This window comes from Euleptes europaea, chromosome 13, assembly GCF_029931775.1.
Source record: "Euleptes europaea isolate rEulEur1 chromosome 13, rEulEur1.hap1, whole genome shotgun sequence".
Classification (NCBI taxonomy): Eukaryota; Metazoa; Chordata; class Lepidosauria; order Squamata; family Sphaerodactylidae; genus Euleptes; species Euleptes europaea.
Genome location: NC_079324.1, coordinates 61,506,572 through 61,532,067, shown reverse-complemented (window position 1 = coordinate 61,532,067; position 25,496 = coordinate 61,506,572). Strand labels below are relative to the sequence as shown.

The window sequence follows — 25,496 nt, the reverse complement described above, 5'->3', positions numbered from 1 at the left end:
CAGCCCCTGCTGGGTTTGGATGGTCCATCGTTCTTCAGCATTGCCCCAGGCTAGGTCCTTCGCTGCGACGGCCAAGGGCCTTCTCAGCCCCCACCCACCCCGTCACACTTTCCAGCAGCAGTGACCAAGTTTATTTAGCTCTGGCTGGGCGGCGAGGGATCGTAAGGCAGTGTTAACAAATTACTGTGAAGAAAGCCGATTGACGAATTCAAGCAGATGTGGGGGCCATTTTTGATAGATATAGGTGATTTAATGTTTATGAAAAAGGTCATTGGTACTTTAATAACAAAGTAGAACAGCAGATAATTTAGATTAGAAAAATGTATGTTACTTATTGTTGATCATAGGTTGTTCACACACAATTTTATAACGGAAACATAGATATAGCCAGCAACCAAGGTTGATGTGTATAATAGTCTATTGCATTAAGACCAATATAAACAGTTCAATTTCTAATTAGTAACAGTTACTGGAATATTAGTTAAACTTTGAATTAATATAAGAGAGACTACGGGGTTAAGATAGATGGTGGAGCCAGCCTGGGCACAGGCCAAACTCTGATATTTCCCCTATTTGCTTTTTCCATTTTCTTTTTTCTGTACCCCTTATAAAAAACAAATAAAACTACATTAAAAACAACAACAAATTACTGTGCTGGATTACATGCTGCTTTTATAGAGGAAGGCTGGGGAGGCAGAACAGGAGCCAGAGATAATTTCGACTACTGCCTCCCTCCCCTTCTCTTTCAGTGATTCACACCACCACTTACTTTTTCACAGCACAACGAATATGTTTATTGTCTCTTCTTTAGAAGGGCTCAATGCTTAGTGGTTTGGTGGATATGGCAAGGAATGTAACAAGCAATCAGTTCTTTAAAGCAAGGGACAGCAGAACTCTGCTTTAAAACAGTTACAATTTCACCCCCCACACACACACCACTTGACTGAACTGAAAGGGTGATTCCGGCAGACGAAGAAAGACTTACGGTATTACTTTTCGAACTCCTCCTTAAACCCGAGAATCTCAGCCTGTTGAAAAGGGTTAGCTTGTCTCTTGGGTTATTTCCCTCAATCCCCTCACAAGTCCCTAACCTATTTCCCAAAGGATACCTGCTCTATTCACATGAATACCTGAAGCAGCCTTAAACTGAATCAGACCCTTGGTCCATCAGAGTCAGTGTTGTCTACTCAGACTGGCAGCGGCTCCCCAGGGTCTCAGGCAGGGGTCTTTCACATCACCTACCTGCCTAGTCTCTTTAACTGGAGATGCCGGGGATTGAACCTAGGACCTTCTGCATGCTGAGCAGATGCTCTACAAACTGAGCCACAGCCCCTCCCCCATGCAGGAACTGCCTTTGCTCTGGGTTCAAACTCTGAGAAATGCAGCTTCCATTCCCACCCGACAGCATCCCCAAAAGCAGTCTACTGGCCCTCATACCTGCATACATACTTGAAATCTTATGGGCAATTGGCTCAAATCTAGGGCTCCTGATGCATGCTGGGGACTAAGTGTACACAGGGTGTGCCTACACTGGGTTTCACTGCCGACTTCAAGGTAGGGTGAAGCTCCGTGCCTGAGCAGTTGCTGCACATGTGGACCTCTCCACAACAAATTAAGTCAGTCCATGGGGAAACTGTGCCTGTTGCAGCACACAGGGCGTTCTGGATTCAAATCTCACTCAAGGTCCTGCTATGCTCCTGGACACCTGCACTTGCTCCACCACCAGGGCAATGCAGCCTACGGTAGAGTAATTGTCCAGGAATCCAAACTCTGCCATTTAAACTGGATGCTAGAGCCTTCCATCCTAAGCTTGCAAATTGGTCAAAGAAGCAAATGCCAGTCAGCAGCCACAGATGACGAGCATGGGATCCAAAACTGCCTGAGTTCCGGGAAACAGCCACCTGGGGTGGAAGGAAACATCCCTTTCCCCAGCCAGCCCAGCATGACTTCCCTTCTGCTGTGACTCAGGCAGGACTCTTTGAAAAACTTTGGTACTAGTCATGATGCATACCTATTCTCTCCAGGATCAGAGGAGCAGGCCTATTATAGTAGGTGCTGTGGAACTCAGGCAGGACAATGCTGCTGCTGCAGTCGTCTTGTTTGGGGGCTTCCTGGAGGCACCTGGTTGGCCACTGTGTGAACAGACTGCCGGACTTGGTGGGCCTGGGTCTGATCCAGCAGGACTTTTCTTATGTACTGGACACAAATTTTGTGAATCCCTGGCACTCTGCAACTCACTCTATGAATCAAGCCTCAAGTTGTATTGCTTACCAAAGCTCTCAAACAGCAACTGAAGACTTTGCAGAGTGCAAAGCAGCAACAGCAAGAACCATTTGGCAGAAGGAAAGGTTAAGCCCTAGGTAAATTTACCTGTTGACATAAAAAGATGGTCTTTGCCCACTCACCTGCCGACTTTCTCTTCCACTTAAGGGAGACTCAAACCAGCTTACAATCTCCTTCCCTTCCCCTCCCCACAACAGACACCCTGTCAGGTAGGTGGGGCTGAGGGAGTGTGACTAGCCCAAGGTCACCCAGCTGGCTAAATCCAGTTCACCAGATAAGCCTCTGCCGCTCAGGTGGAGGAGTGGGGCATCAAATCCATTTCTCCAGATCAGAGTCCACCGCTCCAAACCACCGCTCTGAACCACTACACCATGCTGGCTCTGTGGCAGCTTGAAATCTTGTCTTGAAGGTGCCACAGGTGCATTCCAACTGCCAGGTTAAGTGTGCTTAAGCCCCACCGTGCTCTGACTCAAGAGGATCCAACTGCGGGGTGGAGGGGAATGTGGCAATCCAGCACACCCCAAAGGGAGCAGGGAGACAAGTTCCAAGAGTAGGTGAGGCTACAGCTACCCGAGACAGCCTCAGTTTCCTCTTCTGTAAAATGGCAAAAGGCCTGATCTGGGTGGGCCTGGCTGGCCCGATCTCGTCAGATCTCAGAAGCTAAGCAGGGTCGCTCCTGGCTAGTATTTGGATGGGAGACCACAAAGCCTTCTGTTTAGCTAAACTGAATGCAAACCACTCCATGGTCCTGCAACGCAGAATTTTGAACATACCCTACCCAGACAGGACCTGTCCTTGCTCTTCTGGCTCTACTGATTCATTAGCCTCCTGCCCTCTTGGAATGCCGCTTTTAGGAGGAACTCCGATCACGTTACATCTCTCCCCTTTTAACATATAAATCTAATGCCTCTATCTCTGACATAATGCCTTTTTTATTAAGTGACAGGGATCCCAAGGCTACATTGTCAGTGGCAAGATTTGTTTCAGTCCTCATATCCCTCAAACATTAGATCCAAAATCACGCTGCTCAAGATCAATGGATCAAGGAGCTTCTAAGGGATAAAGGAAAGGACCCAGCAGCACCAGGGGCGCAACCCAGAGGCAGGCAGTTGCAAGCACGATTTGCAAAGCAGACTGACCCCCCGGGTCCAGGCCTCGCCTAGTCCGAGGGCAGCTCTACCGCTGCCTAAGCGGGCAGCTGGCTGGAGGAGACCCCACCATGCAAGGGGCATCGCGGCGGAGCACGCTTTTCTCCCGGAGTTCCCCCCCCCCCGCCAACCAGGGACCGTCAGCTTTCCTTCCCAGCAGAAAGAAAGGGGAGGGGGCGTCGGCAGCAGGCCGGCAGGCACCAATTCAGCATCTCCATCCCCCCCCCCCAGCCCGGGCACGCTAAAGCGGCTGCAGCCTCGGCCCGCCCGAAAGGCAGCGCGGGGGGGGGAGGGCGTGACCGGGGCACACAAAGCATCCTCGGCGGCGGGGTTGGTCCGGGGTGGGGGGAGAGGCGAAGCTTTCCCCCTCCAGGGCGGGACATTCCCGGAGATTTGGGGAGCAGGTCGTGGGGAGGGGCACGACGCCCTCCCCTCCACACCCCCCGCGTTCTCCAGGGGACTGACCTCGGCGGGCTGGAGACCGGCCGGGATCGCGCGGGACCTCCAGGCCCCGCCGGGAGGTTGGCAGCCCTGCAAGGGCCGGGGCGGCCGGGTCTCCCGCCGGGAGCGTCGCCTCCCCGGGGCCGCCGCCGCCCAGGACGACCTGCTCGGCGTGGCCAAGGGCGCCGAGATGCGCTGCGCTGCGATCCTGCACCGCGCCTCGCCTGCCGGCGCTGGCCGTCTCCTCGCCAGCCAGCCCAGCCCAGCCCTGCAGCGCCGGCAGCCCCTCCTCGACCACCCCGCCCCGCCCCGCAGGGGCGGGACGGGGTGGTCGAGGAGGGGCTGCCGGCGCTGCAGGGCTGGGCTGGGCTGGCTGGCGAGGAGACGGCCAGCGCCGGCAGGCGAGGCGAGGCGCGCGAGCGGCGGGCCCGGGCCGGGGTCGCCGTGGCAACGGGGGGCTGGGCCCTGGCGCGCGCCGGCTGCAGCCGCAGAGCCCGGGGGGGTGGGGTGGAGGAGCTGCCTTTGGGGCCGCCAAAGGAGACTTCCCAGACGGCAGCTGAGCAGCAGACCCCGCCGAGCAGCTGGGGAGGGCCGGCAGACTCCGGGGTCGGAAACCCCGGGCGATTTCAGGGTGGGGCCCGGGAGAGAGGTTGAGGAAGGGCAGAGGCCAGGGCAGGGCAGAGGGCCCCACAGCCCACCTCCCAAAGCAGCCCTTTTCTCCCGGAGAGGCGGGGGGGGGAGAGAGAAATAATAACTGTTGTGGATAAATAATCAATAAGCGATTGATGTCGTCTGGAGGTCAGCTGGAGTGCTGAGAGATCCCCCGCCCCCGCCTGGAGGTTGGCAACCCTCAGCCGCACCGCTGGACTTGCTTTGGTCAGCCTGCCAAGCAGGGGGAGGGGGATACTCCTGAGGCGCTGGGCTGTTTGTGACTGGGAGCCCTCCCCTCGCCAACATTCACGCTGAGAACTTATGTCGGAGATACATGGTTTTTATAGATTTTATAAGTAAAAAGGGAAAGGTCCCCTGGGCAAGCACCGGGTCATTCCTGACCCATGGGGTGACGTCACATCCCGACGTTTCCAAGGCAGACTATAGATTTTATTCCCAGTGGGTCGCCGTGTTAGTCTGTCTGCAGTAGTAGAAAAGGGCAAGAGTCCAGGAGCACCTTAAAGACTAACAAAAATATCAAAAATATAATACCAGAAATTATTTTTGTTAGTCTTTAAGGTGCTCCTGGACTCTTGCCCTTTTCTACTACTATAGATTTTATGCATGTGTAAAGTGCCTGTCAAGTCGCAGCCGACTTATGGTGACCCCTTTTTGGGGGTTTTATGGCAAGAGACTTAACAGAGGTGGCCATTGCCTGCCTCTGCACAGCAACCCTGGTATGCCTTGGTGGTCTCCCATCCAAACACTAACCAGGGCTGACCCTGCTTAGCTTCTGAGATCTGACGAGATCAGGCTAGCCTGGGCTGGTTTTATAATTCATTATTTTAATTAGGTTTATCATGTTTTATAGTATATTGTATATTGATATGACTGTGTCAGCCTCCCTGAGCCTGGCTTTTGCCGGGGAGGGTAGGCTATAAGTTTGGCAAATAAATAACTATCCACCCTATTTAAAAAAAAAATGAAACCTGCATTGAGTCGGGGCACACTTGAGTGGTGTCATGTGGACATCTCTTAACACCGAGGCCAGTGAAACTGTGCTTAGTGGGTGAAAAAGCTGCACCTTGCAAAGGAAAATCATTTACCTCCAAGCCAAAGGGGGGGTCATGAAGCATGCAGGGGAAAAACAGGAGTGGGGGGTCTTAGTCTGTCCTTGGGCAGCGGAGGGGCTCTTGCTTGAAGCTTTGAGAGCCAGCGTAGCACAGCGGTTAAAGTGTTGGACTACCTTCAAGTGACAGCCCCTCCGCTGCCCCAGCCCATTGGCACATCAGGGTCTGAAATGTGGCTTTACTGTAAAGCTCCTTTTCTGCTCTCCACTGAGCTGTTCAGGATAGGTCCTGCTGATGGGCAGGTATGATCCCAAGTAGATTAAGTGGATATTTCACTATGGGATAATGGCGAGGCAGATAAAATGCCAAAGTTTCCCTTAAAATCGGAGGGGGAAACTGCCCCATGAACCCTGAATTTGTAGCGCTGCTTGTCAAAGAATGAATACGATACTTTCACTGGATAGTACCTTATTCACAGCTGCAAGCTTTTGAGTTACAATGAGTTCTTCTTCAAGCAAGAATGGAGTAACAAAGAAGGTGTCCACAGAGACTTGCTCACCCAGACTTTTGGTTTTCAAGCTGTGGGTTTTATCCGGCAGCCACAGGGCCCAGGCATCTGCTAATTTGATTTCCAAATGGTCAACAGCAAAACATTTGCTAGCCAGCAAAAAGGAAAGAGCAAATTGAAAGTCCAAAGAAAGCAGCAGAGAGCACACAGAAATCAGCCTCTTTAAATGAATTCCTGTCTCCAACGGAAATGACCTCGGGGCCCAACTGCACATTATTTTGGGGACCCACAACTGGACCCCCCTGACAGGTTGCTTATCCCCCCCAAAGAAGCACATCCACAAAGGTCTTGAAGATCTTCACCACCACCTGTTACTTCCGGTGCCCCAACGTTAAATCAAATCTGCGCTACTCACAGTACAACTATGTAGATACTTCGGTTTTTATTAAGATTTGTGATGATGACTTCCACTTAGGGTGCTGAATCTGGAATTCCACAGTCAGAGGCACCGGCTGGACCATTTGGACCTCTGCCCCTCTGGGAGACTCCTGTTTCTTTCCTTTCCCTGCAAAAAAAAAAAAAAAAAAAGTGTAGCCATTCGCGTTTTTAATTCATACTCGTAGGAGACTTTGAGTTGAAAGATAAATGCGTGAGGAATCTGTAAGATCCCATCTCAGGCATATTTCATGGCAGAGGTTCCCAAATAGGGCTCCGCGAAACATCTCCTAGTGCTCCATGAAGAGATTGGAAAGAAAAATACTGCTGTCATTCGATTTAGTATATAGGTGCGAGGTGAAAATTAGTGCTCCATGATGAATTTCTCTCCTGAAAAGTGCTCCATAACTCAAAAAGTTTAGGAACCTCTGCTTCATGGGAATTAACAGAGAGGGGGGCGGTCACGTTGTGTGCCAGATACACTCTGTACAGTTGCATCACTGTAAAATACACAATAACCCTAAATACATTTTTACCGTAATGTTTATTTAAACATTTTTCTGCCATACTGGGGACTCAAAGCCCCTTGCAAAGTATATATAAAACAAAAATATACAACCCAACAGATGCCCCCTAGTCAAACTCAGAAATAATGATCGAATTCAGCTCATTATTCTTTGTTTGAAATATCAGATTAGACAACTGCATTTTGTAGAGACAGAAGGTTCCACGAGGGAGGGGGGCGGTGTGGTATAGGTCGATCTCGTCAGATCTCGGAAGCTAAACAGGGTCAGTACTTTGGAAGTAGGGTTGCCAACCTCCAGGTACTAGGGGGAGATCTCCCGCTATTACAACTGATCTCCAGCTGATAGAGATCAGTTCACCTGGAGAAAATGGCAATTGGAACCTATGGCATTGAAGTCCCTCCCTGAACCCCACCCTCCTCAGGCTCCACCCCAAAAACCCTACCTGGAAGGGAGACCACAAAGGAAGACTGCAGAGGAAGGCAATTACAGACCCCCTCTGCTTCTCACTTGCCTTGAAAACCCCTTGCTGGGGTCGCCATAAGTCAGAAGCTAAGCAGGTTCGATACTTGGATGGGAGACCAGCCAAGAAGACTCTGTTGAGGAAGGCAATGGCAGACCACCTCTGCTGCTCACTTGCCTTGAAAGACCCTCACTGAGGTTGCCAGAAGTGAGTGCGACTTGCAGCATTTTGCACATACAAGGCTCCACAAAAATGGGAAAACGTCTGCGGTTCTTCCTCCTTCTTGCCCTTCTTTTTTTACCACAAGTGCCACTTTCGAACATGTCATGTTTTTATTCATAGTATAAGTTCCCGGCCGGGGGGGAGGTTCAGTCACGTGATTTTCCAGTTCCTTTAATGTGGTGGATGAGTAATGCATGCCGGAACACAGCACTTCCCCACAAAGCGATTCACTGTAAAATGTGACCGACGCAGCACTACGGGCATCGCTTTTTTCCAGCATGTTTCTCTGAAGATCTATGAGCATCTGACTTGAGGCCACTGAAGAAACACCTCTCTTTGAAAATACATGGAGCTGAATTGCTCCTCCCCCCTTAGGTTTGACAGCCAGTGTGGTGTAGTGGTTAAGAGCGGTGGTTTGGAGCGGTGGACTGATCTGGAGAACCAGGTTTGATTCCCCATTCCTCCACATGAATGGTGGACTCTAATCTAGCGGCGGAGGCTAATCTGGTGAAATGGATTTGTTTCCCCACTCCTACACACGAAGCCAGCTGGGTGACCTTGGGCTAGTCACAGTTCTATTAAGAGCTCTCTCAGCCCCACATACCTCACAGGGTGTCTGTTGTGGGGAGGGGAAGGGAAGGTGATTGTAAGCCGGTATGCTGTGTGGAAGTGGGAAAAACTGCTTTCCAACAGCTCCCTACCTGGGCAATCACTTGTCTAATGTCACCTAGGTCATTTATGTACAGGTACTTTCACTCATGTTCATCCCCCGTCTGTCTTGGTTGTTCCTTGAAGTTATGCATGAGTTTTCCCACCATTAGCGATGACCTCGCTGCCAGCCCTCGCAAATCCTGGGACTTCCCATTCCTCTGTTAATCCGGTTCTTCCCTCTCCTCTGAGCTCAGCCTGGGTGAAATCCCCATGCATAAGGCAAAGCATGGGACACGCAAGCTTGGTTTCTCTTAAGGCCAATTACAAAGCAACATGTAAAGAGGCGAGGATTCAAATCATTCCTGCTTCCTCTGAGCAGAAGAAAGGTTTTTTAAAACCAAGGCTTGGATTCCACTACCACCCCGCCGCATTCTTTTCAGATTGCTCTGTTTTTTGTTCTTAAAATTCTTTTTTATGCGACAATTTGGGTTTGGGGGGAGGGAACTTTTCTCTCACTACAGCCAATTACGAAGCAGCATTTCAAGGGGCGGGGATTCAAATACGTCCTGATTTGAGCTTGGAGACTGCTGGTGCATAGACTCCCAACTGGAAAGTGTGGGTCCAGCAAGCAACACACCTCAGGTAAAACTCCCGTGCATAAGCGACCCTACTTTGTTGCAGTGGTGAGACTGGAACCAGGGATTGCACAGATTCTCGTCAGAGGCCACCAGGCTACACCTGCCACAAGCAGTCTATACACTGCCATGGAACCAGTGTAGCCTCTGACGATCCGCCAATACGCTTTTATGAAGTCCCCAGTCCTCACGAAGGATGTGAAATACTTGCTAAGGTGCAGGCAGCATCTGTTTTGCATAGCTGTAGGCTCCAGTGGCGCAGAGTGGTAAGCTGCAGTACTGCAGTCCAAGCTCTGCTCACGACCTGAGTTCAATCCCGACGGGAATCGGTTTCAGGTCGCCGGCTCAAGGTCAACTCAGGCTTCCATCCATCCGAGGTCGGTAAAATGAGTACCCAGCTTGCTGGGGGTAAAGTGTAGACGACTGGAGAAGCAGTGGCAAACCACCCCATAAACAAAAGTCTGCCTAGTAAACGTCAGGATGTCACGTCACCCCATGGGTCAGGAATGACCTGGTGCTTGCACAGGGGACCTTTACATTGCATTCTCTGCTAGCCACCCTGTGGGTCATCTGATCAAATGGTTGAGCATCAGTCTTTAAATGCAAAAGAGATACTGGGCTGTCTCCATTACCTTTGGCAGCCGATGCGGTTTTCTGGGTTGCCGCGCTGTCTGTCCCACCTTTAGGTTTTTTATCTTTGTTTTTGCCCTTTTTACCATCCTGCAAAGGAGAGAGGGGGGAGGGGCAAACAGGGGAGCATTTTTCAGGGAGGGCGGGAGCTTTATTGCAAATGAAAGGAGTGAAGTGTCTCAGCTTCACAGGACCATACTTCTGAACTTTGGAGTGGCCGCAAGGTATTGGAAACACAAGAGCCAACCCCACGCCAAAGGCAAATTTAGGGTGTGTCTCCTGTGACTCCTCCAGCATATAGGGTTGCCAACTCCAGGGTGAAAAATTCCTGGAGTTTTGGAGGGAGGGCTTGTGGAAGGCAGGGTTTGGGGAGGGGAGGATCTCAGCAGGGTATAATGCCATAGAGCCCACCCTCTAACACAGCCATTTCATCCAAGGGAACTAAGCTCTATTGCCTGGAGATCAGTTGTAACAGCGGGAGATCTCCAGGTCCCACCTGGGAAGTGGCAACCCTGGACAACAATGATCTGCTTCTTCTTGAGGAGAAGAAGAGGAGTTGGTTTTTATATGCCGACTTTCTCTACCACTTGTGGAAGAATCAAACTGGCTTACAATCACCTTCCCTTCCCCTCCTCACAACAGGCACCCTGTGAAGTAGGTGGGCCTGAGAGAGCTCTAAGAGAGCTGCGACTAGCCCAAGGTCTCCCAGCTGGCTTCATGTGTAGGAGTGGGGAAATTAACCTAGTTCACTGGATTAGCCTCCGCCATTCCTGTGGAGGAGTGGGGAATCAAACCCGGCTCTCCAGATCAGAGTCCACCGCTCCAAACCACCGTTCTTAACCACTACGCCATGCTGGCTCCCCAACTCTTTTATTCTGAGAGTCCTGACGTAGACCAAAGTGGGGCCGGCAATACGAGATCCAGTACAAGAACCTTTAGGAGACAAATGCAAGCCCCATGTTTGTGGGCAATGCAGTTGGTGAATGGGGAGCCCGAGAGGCATCCTCACCCCCAGCCAGAGGGGTGCTTGTTTGGGTCATAGAATCATAGAGTTGGAAGGGACAACCAGGGTCATCTAGACCAACCCCCTCCACAATGCAGGGAATTCACAACTACCTCCCCCCACACACACACCCATTGACCCCTACTCCATGCCCAGAAGATGGCCAAGATGCCCTCCCTCTCACCATCTGCCCAAGGTCATAGAATCAGTGTTGCTGACAGATGGTCATCTAACCTCTGCTTAAAAACCTCCAGGGAAGGAGGGCCCACCACCTCCCGAGGAAGCCTGTTCCCACTGAGGAACCGCTCTTACTGTCAGAAAGTTCTTCCTAATGTCTAGATGGAAACTCTTTTGATTTAATTTCAACACAGTGCCACAAGCCATCGCTGCTCTTGTGTGGGCCACACAGAACGCCTCATGGTACCGGATGTTGTCCTCTACAGCCAGGACCTCAGCAGGATGCCTCTGTCCCTCAGGAAGGCAGCCATCTTGTTCCAATGCCCTTTCTGGCTCTCTGAGTAAATATAGGCCCGGGCAGCAGCTTCTGACAAAGCTCTACAGTCCAACATGGCATCTGGGCCAAAGCCCGCCTGCCCATACGTTTGAGGCTCTCCCAACTGGACCTTTTTACCACATGGACTGAACTGATTTGCCTTTGTGACAACAAAAGAAAACTGTGATTTTTTTGGTGTGTGTGTGTAAAATTCCAGCGCAAGTTCATCTGGTTCCAGGTACCTTCTCTTTCAGGGCTGAGGGCTGAGGTCTCAGTTCTGTGATGAGGACGCCAAAGTCACATACAGTTGTCAAGAGCGACTCTCCCGCTAGCAGGCTTTGGAGGTTGACATGGCCAGAGCCCAGGGTTTTCAGGATGGGAGGGTCGCTTCGTAACTCCGGGGAGACGGATTTCTTTCTCTTCTTGTTGCTACCCTGTAGGAATATCAGAGAGAAGCATCTCCTAGTCAAAATGGATACTAGTCACGATGCAGACCTATTCTCTCCAGGATCAGAGGAGCATGCCTATGATCTGGAGAACTGGGTTTGATTCCCCACTCCTCCACATCAGCGGCGGACTCTAATCAGGAGAATTGGGTTTGATTCCCCATTCCTACACATGAGCAGTGGACTCTAATCTGGAGAACCGGGTTCAAATAATTCAGTTATGCTTAGTTTGCAGAAGGCAGAAGAGAGTGAGCCTTCCTGACCTCCTCAGGCAGGTCATTCCACAAGGTTGCGGCCACAACAGAGAAGGCACATGTACGGGCCATTGTGGATTTTGCCCACTTGCAAGTTAGCACCTGCAGTAGGCCCTGCTCAGAGGAGCGAAGCTGTTGTGGCAGAGCAAAAGGGAGAGGCAGTCCTGCAGATTTGAGGGTCCAAGGCCATGAAGGGCTTTGTATGTGACAGCCAATACCTTAAATTGAGCTCGGTAACTGATGGGTTACCGGGCTCAATTTAATTTAATGGAAGTCGGTTTCAGGTAGCCAGCTCAAAGTTGACTCAGCCTTCCATCCTTCTGAGGTCGGTAAATTGAGTATCCAGCTTGCTGGGGGTAAAGGGAAGATGACTGGGGAAGGCACTGGCAAACCACCCCGTAAACAGAGTCTGCCTAGGAAATGTCGGGATGTGACATCACCCCATGGGTCAGTAATGACCCAGTGCTTGCACAGGGGACTACCTTTACCTTTTAACTAATGGGCAGCCAGTGGAGTGACTGAAGTTTCCAGGCAGTTGCTACCACTGAAGGATGCCAACGGAGACTTATTAATATCTGCACAACAACCCCAACAGCACCAAGGAATTAAACAACGTAGCTGTTAACCCCATAAAGATATTTTCTTTTGCAAGTACAGGAACTTCAGCACGCAGTAACAGCAGCAACCCCTCTCTCCCCACCTACAGGTAGATGTGCACAAATGTCATGTTGTCATGCAAAAATAATGTGGCTGACCTCTCAGCCGGGCTTCCGTACATTGTGGGTTGAGCAGAATTGCCAGGCCCAAGTCCAGCCTTACCTTCCCGCCATCTTTCGGCTTCCCCTTCTCCACTTTGCCCTTCTCTGCTTTCTCTTTGTCCTTTTTCCCCTTTTCTGGTTTCCCTTTCTCCGCTTTCCCCTTTCCTTTCTTACTGGGAGTTTCAATTGGCGTAACAATGACAGGCCATGAGATGATCTAGTGGAGAGAAAGAGAACGTCACGAGGCTGCAAAAAAGGCCAGAATCTTGGTTATGCTGGAATTTTAAAAAATAAACATAGAGGAAAGTGTGTTTCATGTTGCTGCATATTTCCAACACTGGAAAATCTAAAAACCCTTGACCACAAAGTCACATGAAGAAATGAAGCTGCCTTATCCTGAATCAGACCCTTGGTCTAGACTCTAGAAGCAACTTCCATTTCTTCTAGATTCTATGGTTATTGCAGAGGAACTGATTTCTTTGGTCTAGAGATCAGCTGTAATTCTGGGAGAACTCCAGGCATATCTAGAGGATGGCAACGCTACACAGGATAAATTACCTTTTCCTCCACAATTGTGACGGTGGTTCCAGCAAGAAGATAGGCCTTCAAAGCAACCAGGTCTTTGGTGACGTGCTCCTTTCTGTATTCACACTCAATGGTCTCTGCCCAGGGCTTCCGAAGGGTGGAGTAAACATTTGCTAAGTTAGAAAGACAAGAGAAAATTAAGATTTAACAAAAGTATGCCTCTAGAACAAAACGTTTTTAGAGCAAACAAAAAAAGAACAGAGCGTGACCCTTATGGTTTGGTGACACATTCAAAATGGCTGTGTGTGATACAGTCATCTGTGGCTGTCTCAAAGGGGCTGGGGAGATATTAAGTAAGGGCTGGACCAGAGTCAAAACAGCTATCAGCCTTCGTGGCTAGATGGAACCTCCAATGTTCAGAGGCAGTGTACTTCTGAATACTTGGTGCTAGGAGGCAACAACAGGGGAAGAGAGCCAGTGTGGTGCAGTGGTTCAGGGTGTTGGACTCTGATTTAATCTGGAGAACCAGGTTCAATTCCCCACTCCTCCACATGAAGCCTGCTGAGTGACCTTGGGCCAATCACAGTTCTCTCAGAACTCTCTCAGCCTCACCTACCTCACAAGATGCCTGTTGTGGGGAGAGTATGGGATTGTGATTGTAAGCCACTTTGAGACTCTTCTTCTGTCTCTGAATACCTATTGCCAAGAGGCAAGCACAGGGAAGGATCTGGCCTCTGTGCTGGGCTTTTGTAGGCCTTCTAGGGATTGGTTGTGGTGGGAAAACAGGCTGCTGGACTAGATGGACCACTGGACTGATCCAGCTGGACACTTCTGCTGTTTACTTTTCAAAGATGGCCTCCAGGAAGACCAGTTGCCGATCAGAGCCAAGGGTTGCCAACCTCCAGGTGGGGCCTGGAGATTTCCCAGAATTACAACTGATCTCCAGACTACTACAATCAATTCCCCTGGAGAAAATTTATGGCGTTATACCCTGTTGGAGTCCCTCCCCTCCCCAAACCGGCCTTTCCCAGGGTCGAACCCCCCCAGATCCCCAGGAATTTCCCAACTCAGAGTTGGCAACCCTATCCGAGCCACAGCACTAGAGAGGTATTCTATCAAACCAGATGGGTGGACTTAAACCCCGGTACCACTCAGGTGGTAAGACCTCCGTTTTGATTTGTAACTCAACAGGCTACCATTCAGGCAACAGCCCCGGTGTAAGATCAGATTACTTTTTCAGGATAACAATATCCCTTGTCAATTATTAATCAATGTGGCCATGCTAACAGATCCCTCTGTGACCTAGATTGTTGAAAACGCACTGCTAGGAAGCAGAAGCAGGTCACAAAATTACACAGGAATCCAGTAGTACCCCAAAGACTTCCAGAAGTTATTTCAGCATGAGCTATTGTGGGTCAGAACTCACTTCCTCCAAATCATAGAGGCCTACATCTATGATGCCTCCCCACCGCCTTTCGAAGCAGAGCCACAAACAGTCCATTTTAGCAGGCAGCATAAATTTTCATTTTGCCTTTGAACAGGCAGCATAAACCCTCCCTTTGCTAGGATGCTAACTTTTGTAACAGTTGGGTGGGTGTATTTATGGCCCCTCTCCACCCTTAGTGACAGTTTTAAAATACTTAACCTATCAGTGACAGTTTTAAAATACTTAGCCTTTGCAAAAAATGCAGAAATAACTGAAGATCTAAATCAGAAGCCAACAGAGGACAGGTGGAATTCATCTGTGCAATCATGAAGAAGAGAACATTACTTCTGAAAAATCAAATTAGAACTCGGGTTCTCGGAATTCTATCAAGCCTCTGCTTTGGAGGCCTGGAGACCACAAGTTCCCGCTACTCCCATCTGGCAGGGGTTACCTACCCGCTTCAGAAGGTGAATCCAAATTAGTTGGTATATCCAAAGCTGCCTCCACATTGCCCCTTGCTTCTTCTGGGCCTGCCGGGGGGCTTCCTGCATTATGCATAGTTGCTACTGGATTTTGGGATGCCACGACCTGGGACAGAAAAACATCCAGCACCACTATCCACTGGCTACTCCAAATGCTGTCATCACTAACAACAAGACGAGGCAATGAGAATATTCAGAAGAGAGACTAGGGGCACTGGGCCCTAACCACACCATGAAGAGGAGGAGGAGGAGGAAGAGAAGGAGAAGTGGTTTTTATATGCCAACTTTCTCTACCACTTAAGGCAGAAACAAACCAGTTTACAATCACCTTCCCTTCCCCACAAGAGACACTCTATGAGGTAGGTGGGGCTGAGAGAGCTCTAAGAGAGCTGTGACTAGCCCGAGGTCACCCAGCTGGCTTCATGTGTAGGAGTGGGGAAACAAATCCAGTTTACCAGATTAGCCTCCGCCACACATGTGGAGGAGTGGGGAATCAAACCCAATTCTCCAGATCAGAGTTCACTGCTCCAAACAACTACTCTTAACCACTACACCATGCTGGTTCTTACATTGCTGGCTCTTACATTGCTTTTACAAGGGTTTAACTATCATGCCCCCACAAAATATCCTAGGAGTGGCAGGTTGACAAGACTGCTGAGAATTCACCCCAGCTCCTCTCCTAGAACTGGTTCCCCAGGCTCTCTGGGGAGAGGGAATGGTCATGAAACCTGTTTGTGGTGTACATACAACCTTCCCCCCATATCTCATGGCTCCAAAATGAAGATGAAGCACTATTTTTATTCGGTGTTCCTTTAAAAATAATTCCAGGTAAACTGGGAAACTTTCAGACAGTAGCTGTTAGTCTGCAGTAGAAAAGGTAGGTTTGAGTCCAGTAGCAACTTAGAGACCAAAAAGATTTTCGGGGTATGAGCTGTTGAGAGTCAGTCAAAACTCCATCAGATACCTGATGAAGGGAGCTTTGACTCTTGAAAGCTCAGACCACCAAAAATTTTGTGGGTCTCTAAAGTGCTCCTGGACTCGAATCAACACTGGGAGATAAAACTAAAGAGTTAACAACATTATGATCGCTAGATACTTTGCATGAATGCCTGTGATATGTAAGTCTGATGAGCCAGGAGATCAACAGAATAATATTGAGTTTTAATATATAGAAAATGAATGGAAGATGTGTCGAGGTTCATTAAAATTTTGGCCCTTTCCCTATGTACAATAAAAAGGATGCTATTTTTAAAAACTGTTCCCTGTGGCTTTCCTTAATATTTCTGACTCATCAAGGATTATGTCACTGCAGCCCTTCAAAGGTATACCTTGGTGTGATCTCTGTCACTGATTTTTTCACCTTTGGCAAACTCATACATCACGTAGTAGCTGTAAGTGACCACGGGAGACTCAGGACTACTTTCCGGATCCTCAGCACCTATAGGATTGGGGATGCCTCGGATCTTGCCAATGGTGACAATCATTTCAACGTCCTGCTGGAGCAGCGCTATGAAAGGGTCAGAGAGAGCAGCAAACCCATTTTCGTTAAGGAGGGGCAGAGATGCCCTTTGCGCCATTCCGTTCCACCAATCTCTTTCTTGCTTTTTCACCAGTTTTGCGTTAATATGTCCCTCATATGCAAGAGATGCCAAAACAACATTAAACATAACATTGATTCAATGGGAAAAGCTTGCTGCAAGGAAATACAACACAGTGTGACAAGAAATGGTTGGATCCTGTGGAGACATTCTGCAAACAAAGAGCCCCTTGCTAGATTAAAATGTGCTTGAGCTTCAAGACTCCTGGCTGGGCTTTGCTTAGAGCAGGGATGGGGAACCTCAGGCCCGGGGGCCATATGCGGCCCCCGAGGACATTTTTTGTGGCCCTCGGGAGCTCCGGAGCCCTGCCGCGGGGGTGTGGTGCAGGGCAGCCTTCCCTGAGGGTGTTCCTGGGGCCACGGTTTGCAGGGGCGCTGCGGCGCCCTTTGGACCTCCTCTTGCCGACTGACGGCTGTTGGTTGGCGAGAGGAGGGGGAGGGACGCTTCCCCCAAGGCTGCCCCTAAAGCCGCAGCATGCAAGAACGCCGGGGCACACTTTAAGCCCCTCTCACTGCCTGTCGGCTGTTGAGCAGCGAGAGTGGAGGGGGAAGAGGCCCGCGGCTCCTGGCGGCAGAGCATGCGCGCAGGAGCCTATCGGGCTTCAGGGGGCCTTTTGTGGACTCTGGGGGGGGGGAAGGGCATGGAGCCTGGGGCCAGGTCACATGGGGCGGGCGGGTGTGTGTGTGGGGAAGGCTTTTCTCTCTCCCTCTCTTTTTTTTTGTCTGTCTCCCTCCATCCTTTTCTTTCTCCCCCTCTTTCCATTTCTTTCTCCCTCTCTCCCTTTTCCTCTTTCTGTTTTCCTTCCTCCCTCCCTTGCCGATCAACCGTGGGCTGCGCCCCCCTGGTGCCTCATTTGCTTGGGCCCACTGCTGGCTGCCCTCCCGCCTGGGAGGGGGGAGGACCGGGGGAGCGGGGGCGCCCTCCAGGCCTTCTCTGTGTGGCCTGTCCTGGGGTTACCAACCTCCAGGTGGTGGCTGGAGACCCGGCAACCCTAGCCTCTCCCCCCCCCACCAGGAGATCTACACCTGGTATGGCCCCCGAATGATGTTATAAATGTGCAAATGGCCCTTGGCAGGAAAAAGGTTCCCCACCCCTGGCTTAGAGAGACTGATTCGGGAACTGTTATACCTGTTAAGGAGAGGACCTACATCGCTTGACCACAAGAGGTCACCCAATGGCCTTGCACAACTCACATTTTTCCTGTGCATTTCTCCAGTGATGCTCAAGCAAACACTGCTCACATTTAGATATTTTGTGTGTAAAGTGTCCTCACGTTGCAGCCGACTTATGGCAACCCAGTAGGGTTTTGAAGGCAAGAGACAAGCAGAGGTGGTTTGTCATTTCCTTCCTCTGCATAGCATTTACATGAACACACATGAAGCTGCCTTATACTGAATCAGACCATTGGTCCATCAAAGTCAGTATTGTCTACTCAGACCGGCAGCGGTTCTCCAGGGTCTCAGGCAGAGGTCTTTCACATCACCTACTTGCCTAGTCCCTTTAACTGGACCAGCTGGGGATTGAACCTAGAATCTTCTGCATGCCAAGCAGATGCTCTACCACTGAGCCAGAGCCCCTCCCCTCCTGGACTTCCTTGGAAGTCTCCCATCCAAGTACTAACCCTGCTTAGCTTCTGAGATCTGACGAGATCAGACTAGCCTGGGCCAGCCGGGTTCAGGGTGTTTAGATATTAATACAACGTATGTTTCATACCCCAGTTGTCTGGTTGTGTTTTCTGAATTTCTTGATATCTGCTCTTCGGCACTTAGGTTTTCCCATTCTGATCTCGTTAACCTGGGTTGCTCTCCTATGGTCACAAGATGCTTGCCCACCTGTACGTACCTACACATCCGCAAGTGGTCTGGCCCATCCATTCACTGATACCTAATCAGGCAATGTGTTCCCCTCTACAGGCAGAAATATTACATTTGACACACATGATGCACATCCTTTTTATTACACAAGTCTGAAAGCAAAACTGCTATTCAGCAGAGGTGTTAAAACCATGCAAGCATCCAATACCCTGACCTAGATGGCCCAGGTTAGCCCAATCTCAACAGATCTTCAAAGTTAAGAAGAAGAGTTGGTTTTTATATGCCGACTTTCTCTACCACTTAAGGGAGGCTCAAACCGGCTTACAATCACCTTCCCTTCCCCTCCCCACAACAGACACCCTGGGAGGTAGGTGGGGCTGAGAGTGACTTGCCCAAGGTCACCCAGATGGCTTCATGTGCAGGAGCGGGGAAACCAATCCAGTTCACCAGATTAGCATCCGCCGCTCATGTGGAGGAGTGGAGAATCAAACCCGGTTCTCCAGATCAGAGTCCACCGCTCCAAACCACCACTCTTAACCACTACACCATGCTGGCTCCCTAAGAAGGTGTCTTTAAGTATTTCCCAACCCAGAGCTGGCCACACGGGCCCTGATACAAATGCTTGTGCAAAGAACCCTACTTTTTTTCGGAGTCCTCGATTCTGCAGAGGCCAAGGGCAGAGCTTCTCTCTTGCCGCAATCCCACCTCCACTTCCCTTAGACCAGGGGTGGGGAACTTTTTTTTTGCCAAGGGCCATTTGGATATTTATAACATCATTCGAGGGCCATACAAAATTATCAACTTAAAAATTAGCCGACCAAGCCCCAAGCAGGCAGCTGCCCCAGATGACCCCCCCCCCCGCACAGGCAAGCAGGCAGGCATCCAACCGGTGGCGCACACAGTGGGGGAAGGTTCCTTTTCTCGGCAAAACAAACTCACATCCGCCTTGAATAGAGGCTATTCCTGTCCTCGGGAGGGGGCGGGTCACCAGTCTTAGATCCTTCTGGGCTAGAGATCTGCCAGGACCCATATAGGGCCAGACCAAATGATTTTGGGGACCTTAAACGGCCCCCGGGCCTGACGTTTCCCACCCATGCTTTGACCATTCCACAACCTGCCAGCGAGAGAGATTCTGTAAATATGGCAGCCCCACCTGGGTTGGAAGAGACGCCCAAGAACCAGTGCCTTTCGTCGGGGGTGATGTTGCCATCATCCAGGGCACAGAGTTTTGGCAGGCTGTCTATGGTGAAGCCGCGGTAACCGGGCATCAGGGCCAGAGGGTTGCCCTGCAGCACGAGGACTCGAAGCCTCTTCAGCGTCCCGAGTTTGGCGAGGAGGCAGAGCAGGTCCGTGAAACTGTTATAACTCAAGTCGAGGGAGACGAGCTTTGGCCTGAAAGCAAAGGAGAAATTACTAGGAGGTTCCAGACTATCGGTCGGATTCTGCCAATGGTGGTGCTTGCCCTCCCTATCCAAGAAGTGTCTGGGGAGGACTCTTTGCATGGGGGGGGAAAGCACCACCCATTAATGGAATGGATCCACAGAATCCCCTTTGGAATTGTTCCAGATGTTGCAGCAAGCCTGTCTTATGGAGATCAATTGTAACTCCGAGAGATCACCAGGCCCCACCTGGAAATTGGCAACCCTACCGTTTACTCTAAACCACCCATCTTTTCAGAACACAAAGGAAAAAGGAGAGGCAGAAACAAAGGAAGTATCCTTAGAAAAATGGCTGCTAGAAACACCTCAGGTGATTCTTGCTGGTGCCAGAGCTCAGCGTTACCAGAAAGCATTGGTGAGGTAGTCTTCCTGGGACGAGCCCAGCCGGCAGTTATGACCAAGGCCCAGATGCTGGAGTTCTGGAGGGGGGGGGGCACACAGGTCCTTCAGGCATTCCACCTCGTTGCCACAAAGTTCCAACACCTGCCAAGGATGGAGAGAGGAGAAAGAGAACCTTGGGGGCGGGGGGACCGAGGCTGGCAGCCCGTCTGCTCCAGGCACATGAACACATGAAGCTGCCTTATACTGAACCAGATCCTTGGTCCATCAAAGTCAGTATTGTCCACTCAGACCGACAGCAGCTCGTCTCAGGCAGAGGTCTTTCACATCACCTACTTGCCTTGTCCTTTAACTGGAGATGCCGGGGATTGAACCTGGGACCTTCTGCGTGCCAAGCAGCTGCTCTACCACTGAGCCACAGCCCCTCTCCAGGGTCCCAGGCAGAGGTCTTTCACATCACCTACTTGCCTCTTCCCTTTAACTGGAGATGCCGGGGGTTGAACCGGGGACCTTCTGCATGCCAAGCAGAGGCTCTACCACTGAGCCACAGCCCTTCCCCACACAGGCCACGCCACCGTTTTCACATATTAGATGGAATTTGAACTCAACTTCTCTTATCCATGGAGGAAGACTGCCCTTTTCCTGTGCTATCAATACTTGCAGTGCCCAAAACAATGAAGTATTTGGCTTCATGTAAAAAGGCCCTGATCCCGGGAAGCCTAGCATGCAGAATTCTTGCCTGGCAGGGAGCTACAAACAGCACAAGGGAAGGGGTGGGAGACAACAATTCCATCTCCATGTTCAATTCCAGAGGATACCCTTAAAATATTGCAAACTTATCCAAGTTACAAAACTTGCAGGATGCCAATTGGATCCATGGCAAAATCCTCATATCATCAAAGCACAATATCTTTATTAGGACCAACAATAAGGGCCCCAAGCAATGGACAAGTTTTGCATTCTGGAGAGTCGAGAACAAATAAAACAAGCACGAAAGGAGGAGGGAGAAGAAGCTGTTTCAGGGCATGAGATGGAAGTCCCAAGTCGGCAGTTTGTAGCTTTCTTCAAATGTGTGCAATTCTCCACTCCTCCATTTTATCCTCACAACAACCCTGTTAGGTAGGTTAGGCAAGGTCACCCAGTGAGCTTTATGGCTGAGTAGGGATTTCAATCTGGGTCTCCCTAGACCTGGTCCAAAACTCTGACTGCTATACACCACTGCCCCCCTGTAAGACTACTCTTCAAACGTTAAAAGTCAAAGAGCCGAGTGACTGCAAGAGGCTCTCGAGAAGAAATGTGACCGTTTACCTTCAGGGTTGGAGGGAGGTTGGCAGCGTTTATTCTGCTGATGTGATTGGCACTGAGGATGAGCTCTTCCAGGTTGGGAAATTTTAACAAATTGGCATCAATTTCATCCACCTAGGGTTTAAAAAAATACATCACCACAAAAGAAGAAGAGGAGTTGGTTTTATATGCCGACTTTCTCTACCACTTAAGGGAGACTCAAACCGGTTTACAATCACCTTCCCCTCCCCACAACAGACACCCAATGAGGTAGGTGGGGCTGAGAGAGTGTGACCCAGCTGACTTCATGTGTAGGAGAGGGGAAAGAAATCCAGTTCATCAGATTAGCATCCGCCACTCATGAGGAGTGGGGAATCAAACCCAGTTCTCCAGATCAGAGTCCACCGCTCCAAACCACCGCTCTTAACCACTACACCATGCTGGCTCTCTTCACCCAGAGATCATCCAGACCATCCTCTTCTTGTGAAAGACTCTCTTTAGCAGCAGTGCCCCCTACTCCAGGTAGGGTTGCCAACCTCCAGGAGGGGCCTGGCTGTCTCCTGGAAGTACCACTGATCTCCAGCCAGTAGAGATCACTCCCCCTGGAGAAAATGGCAGCTTTGGAGGGTGGACTCCATTCCATTACAACCTGCTGAACTCCCTCCCCTTCCCCAAATCTCCAGGAATTTCCCAACCCAGAGCTGGCAACCCTCATCCCAGGCCTAATACACAAGCCAGGCCCCAGACAGACAACTGATGCTTCCAAGGGAAGCCCTAGAAGAGCCAGCAGCTCCAGAGGAGTGACTCAAGCCACAACTTCGACGTCAATTAGTGTTCTAATACAGTCAGGATGGCGGGCACTCAAAGAGCCCCAATCACGCAAACTTTAACAGGATTGGACACTCTTGAGTTGGGAAATTCCTGGAGATTTTGGGGTGGAGCCTGGGGAAGGTGGAGTTTTGAGGACAGGAGGAACCTTAGCAGGAAGCAGTGCCATAGAGTCCACCTGCCAAAGCACCCATTTTCTCCACAACAACTGATCTTTGTCTTCTGGAGAGCAGTTGAAATTCTGGGAGGTCTCCAGGCCCCACCTGGAGACTGGCAAGCCTACGCACAAAGGGAATCCAAATTCAGACATTTGTTCCTAAGGGATAGGAACAAATACAAACCACTGCTGCTTTGGGGGCCCAGCTGCAATTCTGCAAATCTATCCTAAAGTAGACCCATTTTACAGATGGAGAACACTGAGGCAAAGTGACACAGACAGGCCAGGCTCAGAAGTGAGATGAGGCAGGCCCCTGGATGGCTGAATCTCTCATTCCAGTCTCAGCCGTCTGCCCCCAACATGAAACCACGCAGCCACTCACGCCTTTATTGACGATCCGGAGTGATTTGAAGTAGGAGAAGATGAAGGTGTCTTGGATGACCTGCGGAGTCCACACCGTCAGCTCCCTCAGCTGCTGGTCCTCAGGGCTGCAGTCGGGCGGCAGGGCCCACGGTGAGCCAGGGCTTCTCAGAAAATCTATGAGCATTTCAGCGGTTTCCTCCGTGGGAGGAATGAGCTGGTCACACAGGGCCACGCTTGCCTGTCGCCGCTGGAAGGGCCACGAGGCTTTGGCTTTCCGCTGCGGGAAATGGGATCGATTCTGGAGAGAACAGAAGATGGGGGTGGGGGAGAGACACAGAAGGACTTTGGCTGGGGAGCCACCCAACAAGGGAAGTGACCCAAAGGCATGTGGGCGATCACTCCAACAATCCAATTTCACTTTAAAAAAGGATGTGGACAGAATTGAGCGGATGCAGAGGAGAGCGACGAGGATGATCAGGGGCCTGGAGACCAAGAAGCCCTGAGAGGAGAGGCTGAGGGAGTTGGGAATGTTCAGTCTGGAGAAGAGGAGGTTGAGGGGGGACAGGATTGCTCCCTTGAAGTATTTGAAGGGCTGTCACTCAGAGGAGGGCAGGGAGCTGCTCCTATAGGCAGCAGAGGATAGGACTCACAGTAATGGGTTAAAATTGAGGGCAGAAAGGTACCAGCTGGATATTAGGAAAACGTTTTGTTACAGTAAGAGGTGTTTGCCAGTGGAAGCGGCTACCTGGGGAGGTGGTGAGCCCCCCCCCCCTCACTGGCAGTCTTTAAGCAGAGGCTGGACAATCACTTGTCAGGGATGCTCTAGGCTGATCCTGCATTAAGCAAGGGGTTGGACTAGATGGTCTGTATAGCCCCTTCCAACATTGATAAAGACATATGGGTTTATTTTTGTTATTTATGAAAAGCAATTTGTGCTCATTTGTTTAGGAAATGTATATGCTGCCTCTCCAGAGTCTTCCTTGGGATGGTAAAAAGAGTACCATAAAATAATAAATGACCAATATTTACATTATAAGCTGCCTTGAGTTCCAATAAGGTAGAAACGCGGCTAATTTTTAAATAATAAAATAATAATTTTAAATAAATAAATATAAAAACAAAAGCTTTTTGTCTGCTCAAAGCGCTTCCACTGCATGTCTCCAGAATCCTTAAAACACCCCTAAAAATAAATCTGGTGCATCTGTTAATGTGGTCTAGTGGTTAGACTATTTGATGAGAGGTTTCTGGGTTCAAACCCCTGCTCAGCTACTCTCAGTCCAAAAAACTTGCAGGGTTGTTGTGAGGACCATGTACTTCACCCTGAGCTCCTTGGAGAAAGGGCAGAAACCAGAGGTAATAGATAGATGCTTCAGAGAAGAGGGTAATTGGCTGGGAGAGAGAGAGGGAGAGAGAGATCTGATATCCGAAGACCTCCATCCAAGAGGTGAGATGACATCTGCCTAGGGGAATGCATTCTCCGGGTCCCATTGGGGAGAAAGTTATGGTATAAATGAATTGATTAAATAAATATACCACATATTCTCAGTCCCAGGCCTTACACCACACCTTCAAGCATTTTCATTTTTATTTTTTTTGAAGCATGGAGCCTCAAACACAAAATCTTACACACTTTTTGTGTGTGTCATGTGGTTGGATCCAACAATGTAGATTGTGTTCTGTTTTGGGGGGATTTTTCTTTTCGCACAGCTGCCAGCAATGTCTTTTCGGACTAGTAGCTGACATTTTTTTTTAAATCAAGAAAACATTATTTTAAACATTCATACTATTAAATATCACAACTGACCAGCAGATTACCATCTCAAGCTCTGGTAACACGTGTATCTCCCCCCCCCCCCCACAACCAATGCTTGAGCCCTGCATTCTACTACACCAGATCTCAACTCTGTCTATAGGGCTGGGTGGAGGACAACAACCTGGTGGGCAAACTCTGGGGGCCCCGGTCGGCAGACAAAGTGTCTCTGCCGTGTCCCTTCGTTGGCCTCCTTAATGAGAGGAAAGTGAAGTGGAATCTGCACTTGTCAGCCTGGCCTGGCCTGCCTTACAGGGTTGTTGTGAAAGGGCCAAGTAGGCGACCGTGAGCTTTTTGGAGGGAAGGTGGGCTACATAGGCTCAGAAAGAGGGGGGGGGAGAATGCAGAGGGCCCCAAGAGCGATGAAAGGCTGGGCTTGGGCCCCCCCCCCGCCAGCCGCTGAGCCCCCTCCTCCTACCCAGCCCCCAGCCCCGCAGGGAAACTGGTCGAGGCAGAGCGTGCGCAGATGCGTCCAGAAGGCGTCGGAGGCGCTGAGGCCGCCCATGCCGGAGCCCCCCGCGGCCCCCCGAGAGGAAGCACGTGGCGCCAGGCCAGGCCAGGCCAGGCCGCGAACGCCCCGGGGACCAGCCCGGCGTCCTCCGTTGCTAGGAGACGGGGCCGGTTGCTCGGAGACGCTGGGGCGACGCGGAGGAAGCCGATTGGCTCAGCCGGCGGCGCCCGCTTCTTTCCACATTCCATCCTGCGGGTGTCGCCCGGGGTTTGCTGGTTGACGCGCACGTGCGGCAAAGCGAGGGTTGCCAGCTCCGGGTTGGGAAGTGTGTGTGTGCAGTGGCGTAGCGTGGGTTGTCAGCACCC

General features: G+C 50.6%; 1 protein-coding gene across 1 annotated transcript; it reads right to left on the bottom strand.

Moving 5' to 3' along the window:
- Positions 1-6,523: 6,523 nt before the first annotated feature.
- LRRC43 (leucine rich repeat containing 43) lies at positions 6,524-25,185 on the bottom strand. The gene is made up of 12 exons (XM_056859097.1): positions 25,099-25,185; positions 22,890-23,168; positions 21,547-21,657; positions 20,243-20,382; positions 19,614-19,852; positions 16,377-16,555; positions 15,022-15,154; positions 13,174-13,313; positions 12,677-12,832; positions 11,400-11,591; positions 9,664-9,751; positions 6,524-6,666 (listed from the first exon to the last, which is right to left on the bottom strand). The coding sequence occupies exons 1-12, from the start codon at positions 25,183-25,185 to the stop codon at positions 6,524-6,526; spliced, it is 1,887 nt and encodes a 628-aa protein (XP_056715075.1).
- Positions 25,186-25,496: the final 311 nt, after the last annotated feature.